Source organism: Chlorocebus sabaeus, chromosome 8, assembly GCF_047675955.1.
Source record: "Chlorocebus sabaeus isolate Y175 chromosome 8, mChlSab1.0.hap1, whole genome shotgun sequence".
NCBI lineage: Eukaryota > Metazoa > Chordata > Mammalia > Primates > Cercopithecidae > Chlorocebus > Chlorocebus sabaeus.
The window spans coordinates 77,228,508-77,253,835 of NC_132911.1; the positions used below are offsets into that span (position 1 = coordinate 77,228,508).

The 25,328-nt window shown below is 39.5% G+C and overlaps 1 protein-coding gene across 1 annotated transcript; it reads right to left on the minus strand.

The window, feature by feature from the left end:
* Positions 1 to 1,202: 1,202 nt before the first annotated feature.
* Positions 1,203 to 20,323, minus strand: C8H8orf89 (chromosome 8 C8orf89 homolog). Its single transcript, XM_008000868.3, has 4 exons — positions 20,039 to 20,323; positions 17,676 to 17,829; positions 13,789 to 13,844; positions 1,203 to 1,416 (listed from the first exon to the last, which is right to left on the minus strand). The coding sequence occupies exons 1-4, from the start codon at positions 20,199 to 20,201 to the stop codon at positions 1,271 to 1,273; spliced, it is 519 nt and encodes a 172-aa protein (XP_007999059.2). The 5' UTR covers positions 20,202 to 20,323; the 3' UTR covers positions 1,203 to 1,270.
* Between the last annotated feature and the right edge of the window lie 5,005 nt (positions 20,324 to 25,328).

Consider the following 25,328-nt stretch of genomic DNA (forward strand, 5'->3'; position numbering starts at 1 on the left):
CAGCGGAGGCTGCAGAACAGCTGCAACAGCTGCAGGTCTGTTGGAGTTGGCTGGAGGTCCATTCCAGACCCTGTTCACCAGTGGAGGCTGCAGAACAGCAAATATTGCAGAACAGCAAATATTGCTGCCTGATCCTTCCTCTGAAAGCTTAGTCCCAGAGGGGCACCTGCCTATACGAGGTGTCTGTTGGCCCTTATTGGGAGATGTCTCCCAGTTAGGTTACACAGGGGTCAGCGACCCACTTGAGAAGGCAGTCTGTCCATTCTCAGAGCTCAAACACCATGGTGGGAGAACTACTGCTATCTCCAGAGCTGTCAGACAGGTACATTTAAGTCTGCAGAAACTGTCTGCTGCCTTTTGTTCAGCTATGCCCTGCCCAAGAGGTGGAGTCTCTAGAGGCCTTGCTGAGCTGCAGTGGGCTCCGCTCAGTTTGAGCTTCCCAGCTGCTTTGTTTATCTACTCAAGCCTCAGCAATGGCAGACGCCCCTCCCCCAGCCAGGCTGCCACCTTGCAGTTTCATCTCAGACTGCTGCCCTAGCAGTGAGCAAGGCTCCATGGGCATAGGACCCACTGAGCCAGGCACAGGAGAGAATCTTCTTGTCTGTCAGTTGCTAAGACCTTGGGAAAGCACGGTATTTGGGTGGGAGTGTCCCGTTTTTCCAGGTACAGTCTGTCATGGCTTCCCTTGGCTAGGAAAGGGAAATCCCCCAACCCCTTGCACTTCCCGGGTGAGGTGATGCCCTGCCCTGCTTCAGTTCACCCTCCTTGGGCTGCATCCACTGTTCAACCAGTCCCAGTGAGATGAACCATGTACCTCAGTTGGAAATGCAGAAATCACCCATCTCCTGCGTTGATCATGCTGGTTGCTGCAGACCAGAGCTGTTCCTATTCAGCCATCTTGTGCTGCCCTCAAGACCTCACTTTATCTTAAATCTTCCCTAGCAGCTAGCCAAGGTCATTGCACAAAATAGACACTCAAGAGTATCAAATTGAATCAAAACACACAATCAATGTATGTAAAACTCATGGAATAAAATTTATCTTATGCTTATTTTCCCATAAACCATAATTTATAGTCCTTCAACATAAATAAGGAAAAAATATAATTTGTCTCTGTAATGTTAACAAAATACAATGACTCATCTATAACATATTTATTTCCTATTTGCATTTTCATTTTTATATAAATCATTTTGCATCGTATCACATAAAAAAAGAAACTATAAAGCTTAAAAGTCACTGAAGAAAGCATCACACTGTGCGACATTTCTCAGCAGTCTCGGAGCTCTCGTTTCTTGCCTTTTTTTGTTTTGGTTGTTTCCTGACGAATGGTATTGTATTCCAATATGGCTATTTTGGAAAGTCTCTCTAAGTATTGAGATGGTGCTCCAGTGAGAGGATCACTGAAGCCAGAACCTGGAGGAGGAGGCGGGGAGTCAGCTATTAAAATGAATTAAGCACACACAAATAATATTCTATTAAATATAATGTGACTGAAATATTTCTTCCACAAATGACTATTACACACTACTAGTTCTTACACTACTGAGGTATATCAACCCAGAAAAAGCATGGTACTGCCGTAAAAACAGACACATAGACCAATGGAACAGAATAAACAATGCAGAAACAAATCTATACATCTATAGTAGATCCATTTTCAACAAAAGGGCCAAAAATATACACTAGGGAAAAGACAGTCTCATCAATAAATGGTGCTGGGAAAACTGGATATTGTGGATATTATAAAACTGGATATTATGCAGAAAAATGAAACCACACCCCATCCCTCGCCGTATAAAAAAATCAAATCAAAATGGATTAAAGACTTAAATCTAAGATCTCAAACTATGAATACTAGAAGAAAACATTGGGGAAACTCTCCAGGATATTGGAGTGGTCAAAGATTTCCTGAGTAATACCCCAGAAGCACAGGCAAACAAAGCAAAAATGGACAAATGGGATCACATCAAATTATTAATAAAAAGCTTCTGTACAGCAAAGGAAACAACAAAATGAAAAGAACCTACAGAATGGGAGAAAATATTTGCAAACTACCCATCTTACAAGGGATTAACAAACAGAATATATAAGGAGCTTAAACAACTCTATGGGAAAAGTCTAATAATCCCATTTTAAAATGGACAAAAGGGCTAAGCAGGGTGGCTCACGTCTATAATCCCAGCACTTTGGGAGGCTGAGGTGAGCAGATCCCTTGAGCTCAGAAGTTCAAGACCAGCCTGGGCAACATAGCAAGACTCTGTCTCATTTAAACTCTCATGTTAATAAAAATTAATTAATTAATTAAGTGGGCAAAAGACTTGAATAGACATTTCCAAAAAGAAGACATGCAAACAGCAAACAGGCATATGAAAAGGTGGTCAACATCACTGATTATCAGAGACATCAAAACTACAATGGGATATCATTTAACCCCAATTAAAATGGCTTTTATCTAACAGACAGGAAATAACACATGCTGGCGAGGATGTAGAGAAAAGGGAACCCTCATTCACTGTTAGTGGGAACGTACATTACTACAACCACTGTGAAGAACAGTTTGGAGGTTTCTCAGAAAACCAAAAATGGAGCTACCATATGGTCCAGCAATCCTATTGCTAGGCATATACCCAAAAGAAAGGAAATTGGTGTATCAAAGAGGTATCTGCACTCCTATGTTTACTGCAGCACCGTTCACAATAACCAAGATTTGGAAGCAACTGAAATGTCCATCAACAGATGAATGGATGAAGAAATTGTGGTACATATACACAATGGAGTACTATTCAGCCATAAAAAAGAATGAGATCCTGTCATTTGCAACATTATGGATGGAACCAGAGATCATTATGTTAGGTTAAATAAGCCAGGCACAGAAAGACAAATTTCACATATTCTCACTTATTTGTGGGTGCTAAAAACTAGAACAATTGAACTTATAGAGATAGAGAATAGAAGGATGGTTACCAGAGGCTGGGAAGGATAGTGGAGGAGAGATGGAGGGGGAAGTGGGGATGGTTAATAGGTACAAAAAATACAAAGAATGAATAAGAACATGTATTTGATAGCACAATAGGGCAATTATAGTCAATAATAATCTACCTGTACATTTAAAAGTAACTAAAAGAGTATAATTGGATTGTTTGTAACACAAAGGAGAAATGCCTGAGGGGATAGATACTCCATTCACCTATATGTGATTATTACACATTGTATGCCTGTATCAAAATATCTCAAATACCCCATAAATATATACACCCACTATGTACCCAGAAAATAAAAAAAAACTACTAGTTTTTAATATAACACATATTTTGAATTAGAAATGCCATGTTTACTTTCCTTTTTTTTCTTTTTTTTGAAATGGAGGATGGAGTCTCGCTCTGTCGCCCAGGCTGGAGTGCAGTGGCCCAATCTCGGCTCACTGCAAGCTCCACCTCCTGGGTTCACACCATTCTCCTAGCTCAGCCCCCCAAGTAGCTGGGACTACAGGCGCCTGCCACCACGCTGGCTAATTTTTTGTATTTTTAGTAGAGACAGGGTTTCACAGTGTTAGCCAGCATGGTCTCAATCTCCTGACCTCCTGATCCGCCTGCCTTGGCCTCCCAAAGTGCTGGGATTACAGGCGTGAGCCATTGCGCTCGGCCTGTACAATACTTTTTAAAACATAGGACAACTGTGAGATTTATTTCAAAGCAAAAGGCATCATCTCCACAAATAATTAACTCATTTCATATTTTACATGCCTCTCAAGTTATTTTCTTCCAATAAAAACATTTATCAAAAATGCTAAGTGAAGTAAAATTGTAAAGTAAAATAAACTTGTTCACTTAACTGAAATAGCATTAAGCTTCTATCATAGGGTGGCAGTAATAACAACAGATAGCATTTGTTGAATGATATTTGTCAAGTATTTTACATCTATTTTATCCATACAACACTACTATGAAGGAGTCATCTGTATTCTCTCAAGTTACAGATTTTAAAAAGACAATTTAGGGATGCTAAATAACTTGCCCAAGTGCACATACTTAGTAACTGTCAAAGTCAGGATTTGAACCCAGATTCATCAAAGTTCAAATCACTACATATTACCCCTAAATACATAAATATGTAGAAATACTTCTATTTAAAAACATATATGGAGCTTTGAAAATAATATACTGACCTATATTACTTTAAAATATTATTATTTAACTTCAGTTTCAAGTGTCAAAAAAAGCACCATCGTCAATTCTCCAATGTAGCTGTTATTTTTCTGTTTGTTTTGTTTGCAGGGGTAATATGAGTGAGGAGTTCAGAGAGAAATAGCTGAGAGTTAAGAATATGATCGGGACTTCTGTTCTTAGCAGTACAATGGACTTGACACTTTAAAAGGCCCTCTGACAGCAAAATAACTAGATTGCAGGCATTAGGCAAACCTGAAAAAACTTCAAAGAATCAGTATCATACACACAAATGCAATTAAGTTGGAAGTTGTTAATAATAAGATAAATTTAAAATTCTGAAATATTTAGAAATGTATACACATGTATTAGTCCATTTTTACACTGCTGATAAGGACATAACTGAGACTGGGTAATTTGTAAAGAAAAAGAGGTTTAATGGACTCACAGTTCCACCTGGCTGGGGAAGCCTCACAATCACGCCAGAAGGCAAAAGACATGTCTTACATGGTGTTACATAAGAGAGAATGAGAACTAAGCAAAAGGGGTTTCCTCTTATAAAACCAACGGGCGCGGTGGCTCACGCCTGTAATCCCAGCACTTTGGGAGGCCCAGGCAGGCAGATCATGAGGTCAGGAGATTGAGACCATCCTGGCTAACACAGTGAAACTCCGCCTCTACTAAAAATACAAAAAATCAGCCGGGCCTGGTGGCGGCGCCTGTAGTCCCAGCTACTCGGGAGGCTGAGGCAGGAGAATGGCGTGAACCCGGGAGGTGAGGCCGAGGCAGGAGAATGGCGTGAACCCGGGAGGTGGAGCTTACCGTGAGCAGAGATCGCGCCACTGCACTCCAGCCTGGGTGACAGAGCAAGACTCTGTCTCAAAAAAAAAAAAAAAACATCGGATCTCCTGAGAATTATTCACTACCACGAGAACAGTATGGGGGAACCACCCCCATGATTCAATTATTTCCCTTTGAGTCCATCCCACAACACATGGGAACTATGGGAACTACAATTCAAGATGAGATTTCGGTGGGGACACAGTCAAACCATATCAACACACTTTCTAAATTATCAGTCAAAAAAGAAATCATAATAAATATAAAATATTTGTTGCTAAATGATAAATATCACAAAAGTTGTGTAATGGAGCAAAAGAGAGAGGCTTATATCCTAAAATGTCTATGTTAGAAAAGAAGGTTGAAAATTTAAAACATAGGTATTAGATACACATTAGGAAAAGAGTAAACCCAAAGAACATGAAGGAAAAAGATAATATAGGAAAGGGGAGAAATCAATGAAGTAGAAAACTAAGTTATAATAAAAGAGATTTTTTAAAAAGACAAAAGCTCTTCATTGAAAAAACTAATAAAAAAGGAAAGCCTCTGGTGACATTACTCAAGACAATAAAAGAAGGCACAAATATATAATATTGGGAAAAGAGGAACAGAATTACAGATAAAGCAAAGACTAAACTTAATGCTAATAAATTTTTAAAACTTAGACAAAATGCAAAAGTTTCTAGAAAATATAACTTACCAAAACTGATTGAAAAATTAGAATACCTTAAAAGCCCTAAATTTAAAATGATTGAGCCAATATTAAAAGATTCTCCCAAAGAAAACAAGTAACCCAAATGAATTTTACAAATGAATTTCCTCTAACTTTTGAGAGAAAAATCATTCCAATTTTAGGTCGTATCCTTCAGAGAGTAGAAAGAGAAAGAATAGTCCCCAATTCATTCCACAAGGCCATTATAATGTGGACACTGAATCCAGACAAGGACAGAACAAAAAAGAAGATTCATGGCAATCTCACTCTACTTACCAGTATAGGTAAAAAATCCCAAGTGTGATATTAGCAAATTAAATATGGCAGAACATAAACAAATAATAAATCACTTCTAAGTTGGGTGTATTTCAGGAATTCAAGAGAGACTTAACATTACAAAATCTGTAAATGTTATTCTTCACATTAAAATATTAAACAAAAAATATGATCACCTCAATCAGTTCAGGGAAATTATTTAGTAAAATTCAACTTTCATTTAAAAGAAAAAAAACTCTTAGCAAATTAAAGGGAGCTTCTTTAACTTCGTAAAGCATATCTGTTTAAAACCCAAAGCAAGCATCATTCTTTTTTTTTTTTTTTTTTTTTTTTTTTTTTTTTTTTGAGATGGAGTCTCGCTCTGTCGCCCAGGTTGGAGTGCAGTGGCTCAATCTCAGCTCACGGCAAGCTCCGCCTCCCCGGTTCACGCCATTCTCCTGCTTCAGCCTCCCGAGTAGCTGGAACTACAGGTGCCTGCCACCACATCCGGCTAATTTTTTGTATTTTTTAGTAGAGACGGGGTTTCACTGTGTTAGCCAGGATGGTCTCCTTCTCCTGACCTCGTGATCCACCCGCCTCAGCCTCCCAAAGTGCTGGGATTACAGGCGTGAGCCACCGCGCCTGGCGGCAAGCATCATTCTTAATGAACAAACATTAAAGGGATTTTCTTTAAAATTAGAAACAAGCCAAAGATGGCTACTATTCACTTCTACTCAGCGTTGTATTTGTGGTTCTAGCCAGCTTAGTAAAAGAAAGGCATAGAATTTGGAAAGGAGGAAACAAAATTGACATTATTTACAGATGATTATGATAATCTACATAGACAATTCAAAATAATCTATTTAATAATTGTAAGAAATAATGTGTCTTTGGCAAGGTAGATGACTGTAAGACCAAATGACAAAACTGCTTTTCAAAATACACATAATAGAAAGTTAGTCATTTTAATTTAAAAAGAATTGTGGCAAACTATTAATCAATCTCTTAAAACTTTTTACCTCTTCTTCCATAACAGAATTTTAACTGGGCACATGGTCATCCAGGTATAGATTACATTTCTCAGCTTGCTTTAGAGCTAATTATAGCCTTGTTACTAAAGATACTAAATTTGCATTGTTTATAAGCTACCCAGTTTACAGTATTTTGTTATGGCAGCACAGACTAAGATGCTTGTATTATTTATGGGTCTGCTTCTGTTGTCTGTTTCTCCTCTTATTTTTTGTTATTCTTCTATGCTTGTTAAGTTTTGACTGGATGCTAGACACTGTGTATGAAAACTTATAAGGCTCTGGTTCATCTCATAGTTCTCCAGAGAGAATTTCATTTTTTTCTGTCAGGAAGATCAATTTAATCCAGTCAAGACTGGATTTTAGGTTTTTTTAAAGCTAGTCTATTAAGTCAGGCATGGTGGCTCATGCCTGTAACCCCAGCACTATGGGAGGTCAAGGTTGGCAGATCACTTGAGGTCAGGAGTTTGAGACCAGCCTGGCCAACATGGTAAAACCCCATCTCTACTAAAAATATAAAAATTAGCCTGCACTCCAACCTGGGCAACAGAGTGGGACTCTGCACAAAAAAAAAAGAAAAGAAAAGAAAAAGAAAAAGAAAAAAGAAAAAAACAAGCTAGTATATTCTTGATGGTATGCTTTTATTTATGGTGTATAGCCCTATAGGAGTTTCAACTGAGAGCCTGGGGTGTGTACTAAGGACCTTCCATCTTGGCAGGCCTTAAACTCTCACCTCTGTCCTCACAGCAAATGCCAAGTTACTGATATCTCTGTACTCAGTTCTTAAGCCTCCTAGAAGCTGTTTTCTGTTTGATTTCCTGAAATATTGACCCAGTACACAACTACTTGGGAATAGACAAACACTTGGAGGGGAAATTGCTCACAGAATTTGGGACTCACGTCTCTTTGGTTATTCCTCCACATGTTGGCCTCTCAAGTTCTATCTACTGGTAAAGATAGTCTTATAAAAGCTATTTCTTCATAGCCAGAGGAAAATCTCAGGTAATTTTTTTTTTTTTTTTTAATGACAACTGTTGAAAGAGATGACAGTTGCCATAGTAATCCTTTGAAAACTTGATCACATTAAAAATCATCCTTTTTTTTAAAATCAGTCAATGACTCTTCATTACAATCAGAGGTAAATTAAAAGTCCTCTCTATGACCCTGTACGATCAGATACACCATTATTTTTCTTACCTCATCTTCCACTACTTAGACACGCTGCAGTCTTGATGTTCTTGCAACAGATCAGGCACCATCCTGCCTTGGGAGCCTTTGCTGGTCCCAAAAGAATAACAACTCCTTCACTTCTTTCAAGTCTTTGTTCAAAGATTACTCTCTGTTAAACCTTCCCTGACCTCCCTATTTAAAATTGTAAATCACCCTTCTCTGCCCAGATCTCCTGGTTTCCTTTACCCTGCTCTATTTTGTTGTTGTCTCCACTGCACTTACCTTCTGGTATACTATACAATAGACTCATTTGTTATATTTAGTGTTTGTTGGTTATATTCTTCCATTAGAATGTAAGCTCCACCAGGGCAGGGATCTTTGTTTCATTCAGAGATGTATCCTGAGCCCAGAGCAATGCCTGGCACATAATAGATAATCAATTCATACTTGTTATACTTGTTGAATGAAAATGAATACGTGAACTGCCTTCTTTTTTTTTTTTTTTTTTTTTTTTTTGAGACAGGGTCTCCCTCTGTCATCCAGGCTGGAGTGCAGTGGTACCATCTCAGCTCATTGCAACCTCTGCCTCCCAGGCTTAAGCAATCCTCTCACTTCAGCCTCCCAAGTAGTCAGGACTACAAGTGTGAGCCACCACACTTGGATAATTTTTGTATTTTTGTAGAGACGGGGTTTGCCATGTTGCCCAGGCTGTCTTGAACTCCTGGGCTCAAGCAATCCACCTGCCTCGGCCTCCCAAAGTGCTGGGATTACAGGCATAAGCCACCATGCCTGGCGTATGACCTCCCTTCTTGTATGACTCTGAAGGAAAATAACTTTTAATAAGTATTTACTGAAGACTCACTTTGTTGCAGAAACTAGTGTAGGCACTGTAGGGATACGAAGGTGAGTGAATAAGACACCAAAGCCATAATGTTGGAAAAAAGGCTGGCAAATGTTCATTTGGGCCGAGATTCAAAGCAATGTCTTTTGAGTTTTTTGTTGTTTGTTTGTTTGTTTGAGACAAAGTCTTGCTCTGTCGCCCAGGCTAGAGTGCAGTGGCACAATCTCAGCTCACGGCAACCTCCGCCTCCCAGGTTCAAGCGATTCTTCTGCCTCAGCTCCCTGAGTAGCTGAGATTACAGGCGCGTGCCACCATGCCCGGCTAATTTTTGTATTTTTAGGAGAGATGGGGTTTCACCATGTTAGCCAGGCTGGTCTCAAACTCCTGACCTCATGATCTTCCTGCCTTGGCCTCCCAAAGTGCTAGGATTACAAGCGTGAGCCACCACACCCAGCCAGCAATGCCTTTTGTTCTAATTAACATTTATTTATTTACTTTACACTGTCTGTTGATTACAGAAGTTGTTTTAGTATATGGAAATTAAGAGAAAGAAAACATCCAAGGAAAAGTTCATGAACATTTACCCTTATAAACTTCCATCAACTGAGCTTGCAGAGCTACCAATAAGTCAATTCTGACAGCTACCAATAATGTCAATTACTTAGTAATTTTAGTTTTGGTTGTTCATTTGGAGGTGTTCAGTTAACTCCATTATTCCATAAGCCAAAGTCATGGAAGTATGAGTGTATTAGAGGAAGATAGTATGATTATGATAAAAAATTAAAATAAGGTTTTAAAAATATTTAACTTTCTTTTTAACTTTTATTTTAAGTTCAGAGGTACATGTGTAGGTTTGTTATATAGGTAAACTTGTGTTGCAGGGATTTGTTGTACAGATTATTTCTTTACCGAAGTACTGAGCCAAGTACCCATTAGTTATTGTTCCTGATCCTCTCCCACCTCCCACCCTCCACATTCAGGTAGGCCCCAGTGTCTGTTGTTCCTCTCTATGTGTCCATGTGTTCTCATCACTTAGCTACCACTTGTAAGTGAGAACCTGTGGTATTTGGTTTTCTGTTCCTGCATTAGTTTGCTAAGGATAATGGCCTCCAGCTCCATCCATGTTCCTGCAAAGGACATGATCTTGTTCTTTTGTATGGCTGCATAATATTCCATGGTGTATGTGTACCACATTTTCCTTATCCAGTCTACCATTTATAGGCATTTAGGTTGATTCCATGTCTTTGCTATTGTGAATAGTGTTGCAATGAACATACACATGCATGTGTCTTTATGACAGAAGGATCTATAGTCCTTTGGGTACGTACCCAATAATGGGATTTCTGGGTCGAATGGCATTTCTGTTTTTAGGTCTTTGAGGAATCACCACACTGTTTCCTACAATGGTTAAACTAATTTACATTTCCACCAATAGTGTATAAGTGTTCCTTTTTCTTTATAACCTCTCCAGCATCTGTTATTTTTTGACTTCTTGATAGTAGCCATTCTGACTCATGCAAGATGGTATCTCATTGAAGTTTTGATTTGCATTTCTCTATTGATCAGTGATGTTGAGTTTTTTCATATGCTTGTTTGGCTGCATATATGCCTTCTTTTGAAAAGCGTCTGTTCATGTCCTTTGTCGGCTTTTTAATGAGGTTTTTTTTTCTTGTAAATTGTTTAAAATTCCTCATAGATGCTGGATATTAGACCTTTGTCAGATGCATAGTTTGCAAAATTTTTCTTCCATTGTGTAGGTTGTCTGTTTACTCTGTTGATAGTTTATTTTGCTGTGCAGAAGTACTTTAGTTTAATTAGATCCTATTTGTCAATTTTTGCTTTTGTTGCAATTGCTTTTGGCATCTTCATCATGAAATCGTTGCCTGTTCCTATGTCTAGATTGGTATTCCCTAGGTTGTCTTCCAAGGGTTTTATAGTTTTGGGTTTTACATTTAAGTCTTTAATCTACCTTAAGTTGATTTTTGTATATGGTGTAAGAAAGGGGTCCAGTTTTAATCTTCTGCATATGGCTAGCCAGTTAGCTCAGCATCATTTATTGAATAGGGAGACCTTTCCCCATTGCTTGTTTTTGCCAGCTTTGTTGAAAATCAGATAGTTGTAGGTATGTGGTCTTATTTCTGATCTCTCTATTGTGTTCCATTGATCTATGTGTCTGTTTTTGTACCAGTACCATGCTGTTTTGGTTACCACAGCCCTGTACCATGGTTTGAAGTCGGGTTGTGTGATACCTCCAGCTTTGTTCTTTTTTTTTTAGGTTTGCCTTGGCTATTTGGGCTCTTTTCTGGTTCCATATGAATTTTAAAATAGTTTTTTCTAGTTCTATGAAGAATGTCATTGGTAGTTTAATAGGAATCACATTGAATCTACAAACTGCTTTGGGTAGCATAGTTATTTTAACTATATTGAGTCTTCCTATCCATGAACATGGAATGTTTTTCCACTTGTTTGTGTCATCTCTGATTTCTTTGAGCAATGTGTTGTAGTTTCCTTGTAGAGATCTTTCACCTCCCTGGTTAGCTGTATTCCTAGGTATACTATTCTTTTTGTGCCAATTGTGAATGGGATTGTGTTCATGATTTGACTCTTGGCTTGACTGTTGTTGGTGTATAGGAATGCTATCAATTTTTGCACATTGATTTCGTATCCTGAAATTTTGCTGAAGTTATCAGCTTAAGGAGCTTTTGGGCCAAGACTATGGGGTTTTTTGGATATAGGATCATGTCATCTACAAACAGGGATAGTTTGACTATTGAGGGAACCCACCCCCAATATTTCAACGTAGGTTCTTTCTATTTTCCACAAGTGTCAGCCGACTGAGAAATGAGAGACAGTACAAAGAGAGAGGAATTTTACAGCTGGGTCATCTCATATCAGTAGAACCATGATGCCCACCTGAGCCTCAAACCAGCAAGTTTTTTATTAAGGGTTTTAAAAAGGGGAGGGGGCATAAGAACAGGGAGTAGGTACAAAGATCACATGCTTCAAAGGGCAAAAAGCAGAACTACTAATAAGGGTCTAACAAAGATCACATGCTTCTGAGGGAACAGGACAAATTGTAAAAGCAGAACTACTGATAAGGGTTTATGTTCAGCGGTGCACATATTGTCTTGATAAGCATCTTAAACAACAGGAAACAGGGTTTGAGAGAACCAGTTTGATTGTTTTGCAATCAATTTGTACAGTTGACACAATTATCACAGTGGTCCTGAGGTGAAGTACATCCTCAGCTTACGAAGATAACAGGATTAAGAGATTAAAGAAAAGACAGCATAAGAAATAATAAAAGCATTATTTGGGAACTGATAAATGTCCATGAAATCACAATTTATGTTCCTCTGCTGCAGCTCCAGCCAGTCCCTCCATTTGGGGTCCTTGACTTCCCGTAACATTTGACTTTCTCTCTTCTTATTGGAATGCACTTTATTTCTCTCTCTTGACTGATTGCTATGGTCAGAACTTCCAATAATATGTTGAATAAGAGTGGTGAGTGTCTTGTGCTGGTTTTCAGGGGGAATGCATCTAGCTTTTGCCCATTCAGTATGATGTTGCCTGTGGGTTTGTCATAGATGGCTCTTATTATTTTATGGCATGTCTTTCAATACCTAGCTTATTGAGAATTTTTAACATGAAAGGGTATTGAATTTTATCAAAAGCCTTTCTGCATCTGTTGAGATAATCATGTGGTTTTGTCTTTAGTTCTGTTTATGTGATGAATCCCCTTATTGATTTGGATATGTTGAACCTACCTTGCATTGCAGGGATCAAGCCTACTTAATTGTGGTGCATAAGCTTTTTGGTGTGCTGCTGGATTCAGCTTGCCAGTATTTTGTTGAGGATTTTTACATCAATGTTCATCAGGAATATTGATAGGAAGTTTTCTTTTTTTGTTTTGCATGTTTTGGTATCAGGATGATGCTGGTCTCATAGAATGAGTTACAGAGGAATCCCTCCTCCTCAAATTTTTGGATAGTTTCTGTGTGAATGGTACCCACTCTTCTTTGTACATCTGGTAGAATTCAGCTGTGAATCTGTCTGGTCCTGGCCTTTTCTCAGATGTTAGGCTATTTGTACTGATTCAATAAAAAGCTTAAGCTTTTAAGGAAACATTCGTTGTACATAGGGAAAGGATGAATCATTTGATAAACTGAAGGACAAATGGCAAATAAAATATACCTTAGTACCATAAACCCTTTTAGTCACCATGAACTTAGGAGTAAGTTGACTTAAGAGTAGTTTTTTGGGACCAAAACTGTTGGTAAATAGATAAGTTTCTGTATGAGAAGTCGTAAGTACACAGGATTCACAAAAATAGCAATTAGAAGATAAAGCTAGAAAAGAAAGCTGAGGGAAGATGGCAAAGGGTTCAATATCAAACTAAAGAGTTCATACTCAGTCTGTGGGTAATGAGGGACTCACTGTTTTTGAAGGAGAGAGTAATGTGATTAGAAGTCAAAGTTTTAGACTTTTTTGTGGCATTGAAGGATTTCAAAGATCAGACATTCAAAACAAGAAGACGAGTTTGCAGGCACTAAATGGCCCAAGTGAGATATGATGAGGGCCTACCCTAGGGTCCTGAAATTATAAAAGTATGTTTATAATGAACCCAACATCCACTTAGTTTATAAAATAAACAAAGCTTAAAAGAAGTAGTAACAAAACAAAATTAAATCAATGAAAAGAGAGGAATTTTTTTTTTAAAAGATAAGGTATATGACACCCAAGACAGGTGGTAGAAAAAAGGACGAGTCAGCTTACCTTTTGATTTCTCCCAAAGTGGTGCCACACTGCATGTCTCCTTAGTCTTCTTTAGCCTGAATATTATATATTATCATAAAATTACTTACATATAAATTCAGGGTACAGTGAAACTCACTTGTTGAATAACATCACATGGACATTAAATAAATGTTAAGGAAAGGAAAGTTTTTCCATTATAACTAATTCCATCAGAAGCAGATATGAGCCAACCCAACATCTTGCTAGCAAATTTTACCAGTGGCTGAGTGCTAGGTCTAACTTCTCCCACAGAACTTTATCATACCTCTGACTAGTCATGACTCAAGCAATGCTAAGTGGGAGGGAATCAAGATAAACAGGCCATTTGGATATGTTGAATACCAACTATCACTTTTTTGTACTTTTTACCTATCAATCACCTCTATCTGAATTTTGTCGTAATTCTGTTCCCACTGAAATACATCTAGATAATAAGATTATTAGGGAAAATATATCATGATTGAATCTGCTGTGGGTGAAATAATCATTATAAAAATCTCAAATTTCTTGTAACAATATTCTTTTTGAGATGAGGTCTCACTGTCTCCCAGGCTGGAGTGGCACAATCATATAACTCACTGTAACTCTGAACTCTTAGGCTCAAGCAATTTTCCTGCCTCAGTTTCTTGAGTAGCTGGGATGGTAGGTGCATGTCACCACACAAGCTAATTAAAAAAAAAAAAAAAAAAGTTTGTAAAGACGGGGTCTCACTATGTTGCCAAAGCTGGTCTCAAACTGCTGGCCTCAAGCAATCCTCCAGCCTCAGCCTCCCAAAGTGCTGGGTTTCCAAGCGTGAGCCACCACGCCCAGCCTCTTGAAACTATTTTACACTTTAAAAGTCAGCAGCCACTTTTAAGTACTCCACCTCTAGGATTACTATTGTTATTTGTATTACTAGAGGGTGTTTTGAGAATCACTAAAAAATTTTAAATTTTTGCTTACCAATAAGGAAATTTGAAAAACTATTACACTTTCAATCAAATATTCACACAAGGAGGGGAAAAAAGAGAGTAGGGGGTTGTACATAAAACGAAGAAAAATGAGTATTTCTCTGCTTTGCCAAAACTGCTCCTTCACAGGGCGCTGTGCAATGTGCACAGGAGAATAAAATACTTGCAGGCAATTTGACATGTTCTCACTACAACAGCTAAAATGAAGACACTTGAGTTAAAGGCAGGGAAAAGAACTAACGTTTATGTTTGCCAAGCACTTCATATACATTATGTCACTTGGCCATTACTATTCCACTTTATATATGAAGAACACTTGTCATTACATGAATAAAATATATTCAATTATCTTTCATTGACTTAAGTAAATTCACACTCAAATCAATGTAAAACGTTTAGAAATAATTTCACAGTCAAATCACAAATGAAAAACAGAAACAAACAAACAAAAACCTGAAATAGAGTGGAAACAATAAGAAGCAAAATAAAGACTCCAAATTAAGAGTCAGAAAGGGCTAATTCATGGGTGTTTTCCAGGCTTCCAGTATCTTTAAGATGATCATGTGTATCGAAGGAAGGGTAACAAGACGGGTTCATACTGATACAAAGACCATCGGCACAGGCAGCCCTACACACTCCTGCCCTCTCCCCAAAGGGCGCTGTGACCCTTGATAAAAATGACGTAAGTTGAGAGTCAGGGACACAAGTGTCTTGGTTACAGTGTAACTGACTGCCCGTAGTAGCTTTATAGTCATGTTTCAAACAGTCCCTCCTCCTTCTGCATCCCCACCATTTTCCACTTTGACTTAAGTTACCATCTAGTAGCGACTCTCTCTCTCTTCCATTTCTAATCCTACCTTATTTTATTCTAACCTTACTTCAGAAAGAACAATTCTGCGTTTTATATTTTTATAGCTTGAAAATCTTTCTTCAGATAATATTAAAAATGATGAGAAAAGCTATATGTATGATATTGTTTATTGTGGTGTTACTTACAAAACCAAAAAACAAAGCATTTAAAAAATCCAACAATAGGAAGTGATTAAGTAAACTGTGGATCCATCAGTGAAATATAATGTGGTTGGTAAGACTGTTTAAAGAACATATAGTGGCATGATGAAATGCATATACATAAAATTTTTTAAAAGGCAGGATAAAAATTTTAAGTACACTAAAATCATCACGAAAATGAAATCCATGAAAAAGAATTTTTTCTTTCTTTTGAAAGAAGGGAATATCCAACAATAAAAATGGATATGTTATGATGGGTAGATTATCAAATAATTATTTTCCTTTTTTTCTGCAAAGTTCTTATTCTTATTTTCATAGTTTAAATAAAAATTAACAACTTTTCATTTTAACCTGTTCCAGCTCTCTATCTATATTACCAGAATTTATTTCAAGAGTACTTAAAAAGAACAATAGTATTAGCTGGAAAACTCAAGAAACATATTTTGAAACTTTAATCTTGTGTGCTAGGCATGACTGGATGATTTTAAAGTTCATTATAATAGGAAGATAATATAAAAATGTAAATCCTTCCCTAAAGAGAGTTGCAACTCAGAATGCTGTAAATTCCTCACCTTTTTAAATACTACCAGAGTGAATAAGAACTAGACATTCATCCAGGCACGGTGGCTCATGCCTGTAATCTCAGCATTTTGGGAGGCTGAGGCCGGAGGATCACGAGGTCAGGCGATCCAGACCATCTTGGCTAACGTGGTGAAACCCCGTCTCTACTAAAAAAAATACAAAAAATTGGCCGGGCGTGAGGCGGGCGCCTGTAGTCCCAGCTACTTGGGAGGCTGAGGCGGGAGAATTGCTTGAACCCGGGAGGCGGAGCTTGCAGTGAGCCAAGATCGCACCACTGCACTCCAGCCTGGGCGACAGAGCGAGACTCCGTCTCAAAAAAAACACAAAAAACAAAAAAACTAGACATTCAACAAATATCTGAAGAAGAAATAAATGAACCAAAGCAGAAGCTGAGTGGAATGTGAGGCTATCTTACTAACTTAGAGATCCCTTTGGAGAGTTTTAATGGTATGTCAGTCAGTCTGATTTCTAGCAGGAAAAGTATTTGTAATAATGTTTTCAAATGTCAGTGTTCAAAGTCCGGGAGACTTTTCTGGCTGAAAAATTCCTTTCTGATAGTCAATGCAGGATGTTAATTAGGCCAATATCTCATTCAGAATCTCCCTTCACATTACTTCAGTCAGACCAGAAATGAAGTACAAGGTTCTATATACAGGGTACAGAAACTTTTTAATATTGCAGAGAGTTAATTTTTTTTTTTTCTAATACTAAAAATTCCAGTGTTCTCATGGGGATGATTTAAGCTAGGGCAATCAAGGCTTTTTAAAATGCCCTTAAATCGGGGCTGAGTGCCGTGGCTCACGCCTGTAATCCCAGCACTTTGGGAAGCCAAGGCGGGTGGATCACGAGGTCAAGAGATAGATACCATCCAGGCCAACTTGGTGATACCCCATCTCTACTAAAAATACAAAAATTAGCCGGGCATGGCGGCGGGCGCCTGTAATCCCAGCTACTCAGGAGGCTGAGGCAGGAGAACACTGGAATCCGGGAGGCGGAGGTTGTAGTGAGCCGAGATCACACCACTGCACTCCAGCCTGGCTAGAGAGCCAGACTCTGTCCAAAAAAAAAAAAAGAAAAGAAAAAAGAAGTCTTAAATCTTTTCTGGTAACAGCACCCGAAAACAGAAAAGCGCCGAGTTGTCAAACTGAATAAAATGGCTTCGATTTTAAAAATTAAATCCTTTATGTAAAAAAAAAAAAAAAAAAAAAAAAAAAAAAAAACGGCAAAAATGAATTCAATTCACTGGCCAGAAAAACCTCTACATTCAGCAGTATTACTACAAATACACATTCAACAAATGATAATTAAATAGCAATGATCTACCTGATTGCAGACACCTCGGCATCAGCACGTGGCAGTCTTTTTGGAGCCTCTAGCGGAGTTGAACTTACACTTTTTTGGTAACTTTGTAGTCCTGGTAAATATGGCATTTTGATACATTCTTTGAGCTCTCCTAGACCAAATGCTGTGGTATATTCTGGTTAAAAATATATAAGAATCATCTTGATTAAATGTATACTACTTGTTTTACTACATACTAAAATACATAATAAAATACAAAAAATCAGTTATTAAGTAAAGAAAATTAAGTAACTGTAATTTATCCAGCTTCTTTCCCAGGAGAATGGCTTTCATTCTACATCCTGACTATAGGGACTGCAGGAAGGAGTCGATTAAGAGGCTAAGAGTGGAATAAGGAAAAAGAATAGCTTCACAGATCTTCCACAGTCATCACGATCCTCTGCCTTCATTATTTTATTTAGTTAGAATGCCCAGAATATTAGATACCTTCACACTGAAATAAAAGGCACTTTCAAGAGTTTGATATTATCTAGCACTTAGTCTTTCCATTTTCCTGCTTTTATGTAAATAAGAGGTGTAAACACATGATCATCTGAGCTAGCAATGAGAGTCAAAGAATTCTACTTGAGGCACTGATTTTATGTCCACAAAATTCCAGACCAAATCTGTAAACCATAACATTGAAGCACCAAGATTGTTTCTTCTACTAGCCTCACATATCCATTGCACAGAGAGATGGTCAAATTATTTTTTAAAATTTTCAAGGCATCAAATGAAAAGAAAAAGGAGATTAAGAGGTTAAAGGGTTGGATGTTCTTTGAACTAAACATAGTGAATTTTTTTTTTAAGTATTCTCTACAAAGCAAATGTAGTACAGCAACAAAAATGGTATTCAATGGGACTAAAATTATTATATTGAATGTTCAAAATGTTATTTTGTAACTTTTGATTTTTTCCTCTTTTGGAAAAAATAGTTTCTCTTGGTCAAAAAGCATACAGACTCTCTTTTCATCTATTAGATTTGGGGAGTAGAAGGGTGGATAAACTGTTGTCTGAGTACCTTTAATGGGAACCTGGTAAGAAAGTTGAAGAAAATATATAGCAACACATTCAAAGCCAAAGAGGGACAAATCATTGAGTAGTTTGCATTTTACTATTTTCAAGAATTACTGGCCGGGCGTGGTGGCCTATAATCCCTATACGCCTATAATCCCAGCACTTTGGGAGGCCGAGGTGGGTGGAGCACAAGATCAGGAGATCAAGACCATCCTGGCCAACATGGTGAAAACCTATCTCTACTAAAAATACAAAAACGTGCTGGGCATGGCAGCACGTGCCTGTAATCCCTGCTGCTCAGGAGGCTGAGGCAAGAGAATCACTTGAACCGGGGAGGCAGAGGCTGCAGTGAGCCAAGATTGCACCACTGCACTCTAGCCTGGTGACAACGCTAGACTCCATCTCAAGAAAAAAAAAAAAAAAAAATTATTTCTCCATTAATAAAGGTAGAAGAAAATTCAGAATAAACAAGAAAATATGATTAACTTGAAAGTAAGGAGGAATAACTATTAATATATTCATCTACATGTCAAAAGTTCTCAAACTAGTCTTCATTGAGCAACTATGGGATTTAAGATACTCTCCACATAATTCACTCAAAAATAGAGTTTTGGTTAGAACTTTTTTTTTTTTTTTTTTTTTTTTTTGAGACAGGGTATCACTTTGTTGCCCAGACTGAAGTATAGTGGCATGATCATGGCTCACTGCAGCCTCACCCTCCCCAGGCTCAGGTGATCCTCCTACCCTCAGCCTCTGAGTAGCTGGGACCACAGGCGCGCACCAACATGCACAGCTAATTTTGGGGTTTTTTGAAGAGATGGGGTATCACCATGTTGCCCAGGCTGTCCTCTAACTCCTGGGCTCAAGCGATCCACCTGCCTTGGCCTCCCAGAGTGCTCAGATTACAGGCTAAGCCACTGTGCCTGGCTTTGGTTAGAATTATTAATATATAAAAGCATTGTTAAAGATTTGGATGTCTTAAAATATAAAAATCACCTTGAGTTATTTTAAGGAAAATGCCATTTATAAAATGGAGTGTGATTCAACAGAGACAGTACTGCAATGGATATTAAGAAATGAAGTTCTTTCAGACAAATTTGAGTTTAAAAAGAAGAAATGCAGCTCTTTACAATTTGTTTCCATCATGAGTCACAGAATTACATTAATTAAATCAATTTTAGTTTGCTTCCATTTTTCTTTTTCATCAACCTAAGATATAATTCTTATATAAATGTCACAGAAAATGTCTCTTGCCTGATGGAAAAAATACATGTAAATTCAAGGCACTATTTCTATTTTCTTAAAGAAAATGATAACAATAAAGTTACCTTTCTCAATCTTCTGTGTTTCTAAAACTGCTTTCTTCCAACTACTCTCAAAAATGAAACAACTGCCAAAGGAACTTCTGGTGACTTTAGAAGTCTCACCTTTGATTTCAGGAGATGGCACTGACATGCTGTCTTCCTTCAACAGTGCTGACGAGAGGGACATGCTGCTGCAGACAGGACACAAAATACAAAGAAAACAAGGCACGTCGGAGGCAAGGCAAACAAATGTGTCAGAAAGTTTCTCTTTCAAACTGTGAACATTTTAATGAATTCTTTCAAATTCCAGGTTACAGATATTGGGTAATATTTTAAAAAGTAAAGTCCAATAGCAAGTTATCACCTACAAGAAAACAGGAGACTTGGATTCTCTCAAAAACATTATCATTATAAAATGCATTTGTGCCCGGAAAAAAAAAAAAAAAAAAAGACAAATGTAATGCTCCATGGAAAATAAACATGTTCTCTAGATAATCATCACCTTTATTCTAAACATGGACACAGAAGGAAAATCATGTACCCTGCTTACTTAATATATTAAACACACATTCAATTCAGTCGTATACATTACCTATCACAAGCAAGGCATGACTACATCCAAAGAGTACAACCATGAGCAACTCTGAGGAGTCCCATGGGAATGATGAGGAGTGACACCACCAGGACAGCTACCATTTATGAAATGCCTATTTTTCCAGGATCCTTGCTGGGCATTTTGCATCCATTTTTTCCAGTGATCACAACAAAGAATTAGAGATAGCCAGATTCAGCTATGCTTATTCATTCATGCAAAATAAATTATTTACTGAGTGCTGATTTTATGCCAAGAATTACACGAAACCTTAGAGAAATATGCTAATCAAAACAGTCCCTGCCCTTGAGGAGCTTGGAATCTAGTAAAAGAAACACAGATAAGAAAATGGATAATACGGTTTTAGTAAGTGCTATGATGGGGGGCAAAAAATAAGGGTGCCATGGGAGCACACAGGAGGGATTCCCACCCCAGTCTTGGGCATTAGGGAAGCCTTTCTGGAGGAAGCCAACAAAGCAAGGATGTGGGAGAGCAGGAGGAAGAGATGGCTTCCAGCAGAGGAAGAGCATTGTGATGGTTAATATTGAGTGTCAACTTGATTGGATTGAAGGATGCAAAGTATTTTTCTTGGGTGTGTCTGTGAGGGTGTTGTCAAAGGAGATAAACATTTAAGACAGTGGACTGGGAGATGCAGATCCTCCCTTAATCTGGGTAGGCACCATCTAATCAGTTGCCAGCATAGTTAGAATAAAGCAGGCAGAACTTGGAAGGACTTGACCTGTTGAGTCTTCTGGCCTTCATCTTTCTCCCATGTTGGATGCTTCCTGCCCTTGAACATTAGACTCCAAGTTCTTCAGATTTTGGACTCTTTGAGTTACACCCAGTGATTTGTCAGGGGTTCTCGGTACTGTCAGTTTCCCTACTTTTTGTCAGGCCTCTGAGCCCAAGCTAAGCCATCATATCCCCTGTGACCCACACTTATACATCCAGATGGCCAACTGAAGATCCATAAAAGTGAAAATAGCCTTAGCTGATGATATTTCACCATTGAGATTCGTTTCTTCCCCACCCTAACTGATCAATGTACTTTATAATCTCCCCCACCCTTAAGAAGGTTCTTTGTAATTCTCCCCACCCTTGAAAATGTACTTTGTGAGGTCCACCCGCTACCTGCAAAACATTACTCCTAACTCCACTGCCTATCCCAAAACCTATAAGAACTAATGATAATCCTACCACCCTTTGCTGACTCTCTTTTCGGACTAAGCCCGCTTACACCCAGGTGAAATAAACAGCCTTGTTACTCACACAAAGCCTGTTTGGTGGTCTCTTCACATGGACGCGTGTGACATTTGGTGCCGAAGACTCGGGTCAGCGGGACTCCTTCGGGAGACCAGCCCCCTGTCCTCACCCTCACTCTGTGAAGAGATCCACCTATGACCTCGGGTCCTCAGACCAACCAGCCCAAGGAACATCTCACCAATGTCAAATCGAGTAAGCGGTCTTTTCATTCTCTTCTCCAGCCTCTCTCGCTACCCTTCTTCTCCCTGTCCTTCCAATTCCCATTCTTTTTCCTCTCTAGTAGAGACAAAGAAGACACATTTTATCCATGGACCCAAAACTCCGGCGCCGGTCACGGACTCGGGAAGACAGTCTTCCCTTGGTGTTTAATCACTGCAGGGACGCCTGCCTGATTATTCACTCACATTCCATTGGTGTCTGATCACCGCAGGGACACCTGCCTTGGTCATTCACCCACATTCCCTTGGTGGCAAGTCAATTGTGGGGACTCCTGCTTTGGTTGCTCACCCACATTGCAGCTCAGGGCTGCTCCCCACCCACCTTCTTCGTGTCTCTACCCTTCTCTTTAAACTTGCCTCCTTCACTATGGGCAACCTTCCACCCTTCATTCCTCCTCCTTCTACCTTAGCCTGTGTTCTCAAGAACTTAAAACCTCTTCAACACCCGCCTGACCTAAAATCTAAGCATCTTATTTTCTTCTGCAACACCGCTTGGCCCCAATACAAACACAACAATGGTTCTAAATGGCCAGATAACGACACTTTTGATTTCTCCATCCTACAAGACCTAGATAATTTTTGTCGAAAAGTGGGCAGATGGTCTGAGGTGCCTTACGTCCAGACATTTTTCACACTTCGTTCCCTCCCTAGTCTCTGTTTCCAATGCAACTCGTCCCAAATCCTCCTTCTTTCCCTCCCGCCTGCCCCTTCAGTCCCAACCCCAAGTGTTGCTGAGTCTTGTGAATCTTCCTTTTCTACTGAACCATCTGACCTCTCACCTCCTCCCCAGACTGCTCCTCCTCAGGTCACTCCCCGCTAGGCTGAATCAGGCTCCAACTCATCTTTAGCCTCTGCTCCCCCACCCTATAACCCTTCTATTACCTCCCCTCCCCACACCTGGTCCAGTTTACAGTTTCGTCCTGCGACTAGCTCTCCCCAACCTGCCCAACAATTTCCTCTTAGAGAGGTGGCTGGAGCTGAAGGTATAGTCAGGGTTCATGTGTCTTTTTCTCTATCAGACCTTTCCCAAATCAGCCAGCATTTAGGCTCTTTCTCATCAGACCCCACTAAATATATACAGAAATTCCAATATCTAATTCTGTACTACAATTTAACCTGGAGTGATTTAAATGTCATCCTAACTTCTACCCTCTCCCCAGATGAACAGGAAAGAGTTTTTTCTCTAGCCCAATCTCACGCTGATAACCGCCGGCTTCATGAGCCAGACCTCCAGGAAGGCATTAGAGCAGTTCCTGAGAAGATCCCCAATGGAACTATCAGGCAGATTCCCCAGGTATAGTTAGGCAAGATTACATGGCTTCCTGCCTAGTTGAAGGGCTTAAAAAGGCAGCTTACAAAGTTGTTAATTATGACAAACTTAAAGAAACTATCCAAGGTAAAGACGAAAACCCAGCCCAGTTCATGGCCCACTTAGCAGCAACCCTTAGACCCTTTACCGCCCTAGACCCAGAGGTGCCAGAAGGCTGCCTTATTCTTAATATGCATTTTATCACCCAGTCAGCTCCTGATATTAGAAAAAAGCTTCAAAAATTGGAATCCGGCCCTCACACCCCACAACAGGAATTAATCAACCTCGCCTTCAAGGTGCACAATAATGGAGAGGAGGTAGCCAGACAGCAACATATTTCTGAATTACAGCTACTTGCTTCTGCTGTAAGACAACCCACAACCATGTCTCCAGCATACAAAAACTTCAGAACCTCCAAGCCACAGCTCCCAGGGGCTCCTTCAAAACATCCTCATGGACCTTTCTTCAAATGCCAAAAGCCTGGCCACTGGGTCTCAGGATGCCCGCAGCCCGGGATTCCTCCTAAGCCATGCCCTGTCTGTGTGGGCCTCCACTGGAGGTCGGGCTGTCCGATCCACATCGCCGCTGCTCCTAAAGCCCCTGGAGCTCAAACCCAACGTTCCTTGGCAGACTGCTTTCCAGATCTCCTCAGCTTAGCAGCTGAAGACTGATGCTGCCTGCTCGTCTTGGAAGCCCCCGTACCATCACTGATGCCAAGCTTCAGATAACTCTTACAGTGGAGGGTAAGTCCATCCCTATTTAATTGACGTGGGGGTACCCACTCCACATTACCTTCTTTTCAAGGGCCTGTTTCCCTTGCCCCCATAACTATTGTGGGTATGGATGGCCAAGCTTCAAAACCCCTTAAAACTCCACCACTCTGGTGCCAACTTGGACAACATTATTTTATGCACTCCTTTTTAGTTATCCCCACCTGCCCAGTTCCCTTATTAGGCTTAGACATTTTAACCAAATTATCTGCTTCCCTGATTATTCCTGGACTACAGCCACATCTCATTACCACCCTTCTTCCCAACCCCAAGCCTCCTTCACGTCTTCCTCTCGTATCCCCCCACCTTAACCCACAAGTATGGGACACCTCCACTGCCTCCCTGGCAATGGATCACACGCCCATTACTATCCCATTAAAACCTAATCACCCTTACCCCACTCAATGCCAGTATTCCATCCCACAACAGACTTTAAGGGGATTAAAGCCTGTTATCACTCACCTGCTACAGCATGGGCTTCTAAAACCTATAAACTCTCCTTACAACTCTCCCATTTTACCTGTTCAAAAACCGGACAAGTCTTACAGGTTAGTTCAGGATCTGCACCTTATCAACCAAGTTGTTTTGTCTATCCACCTTGTGGTGCCCAACCCATAAACTCTTTTGTCCTCAATACCTTCCTCCACAACTCACTATTCCGTTCTTGATCTTAAAGATGCTTTTTTCACTATTCCCCTACAACCCTCGTCCTAGCCTCTCTTTGCTTTTACCTGGACTGACCCTGATACCCATCAGTCCCAGCAGCTGACCTGGGCTATGCTGCCTCAAGGCTTCAGGGACAGCCCTCATTACTTCAGCCAAGCTCTTTCTCATGATTTACTTTCTTTCCACCCCTCCACTTCTCACCTTATTCAATATATTGATGACTTTCTACTTTGTAGCCCCTCCTTTGAATCTTCTCAACAAGACACTCTTCTGCTCCTTCAACGTTTATTCTCCAAGCGATATCGGGTATGCCCCTCCAAAGCTCAAATTTCTTCTCCATCTGTTACCTCCTTGGCATAATTCTTCATAAAAACACACATGCTCTCCCTGCCAATCATGTCCGAATGATCTCTCAAACCCCAATCCCTTCTACAAAACAACAACTCCTTTCCTTCCTGGGCATGGTTGGATACTTTTGCCTTTGGATACCTGGTTT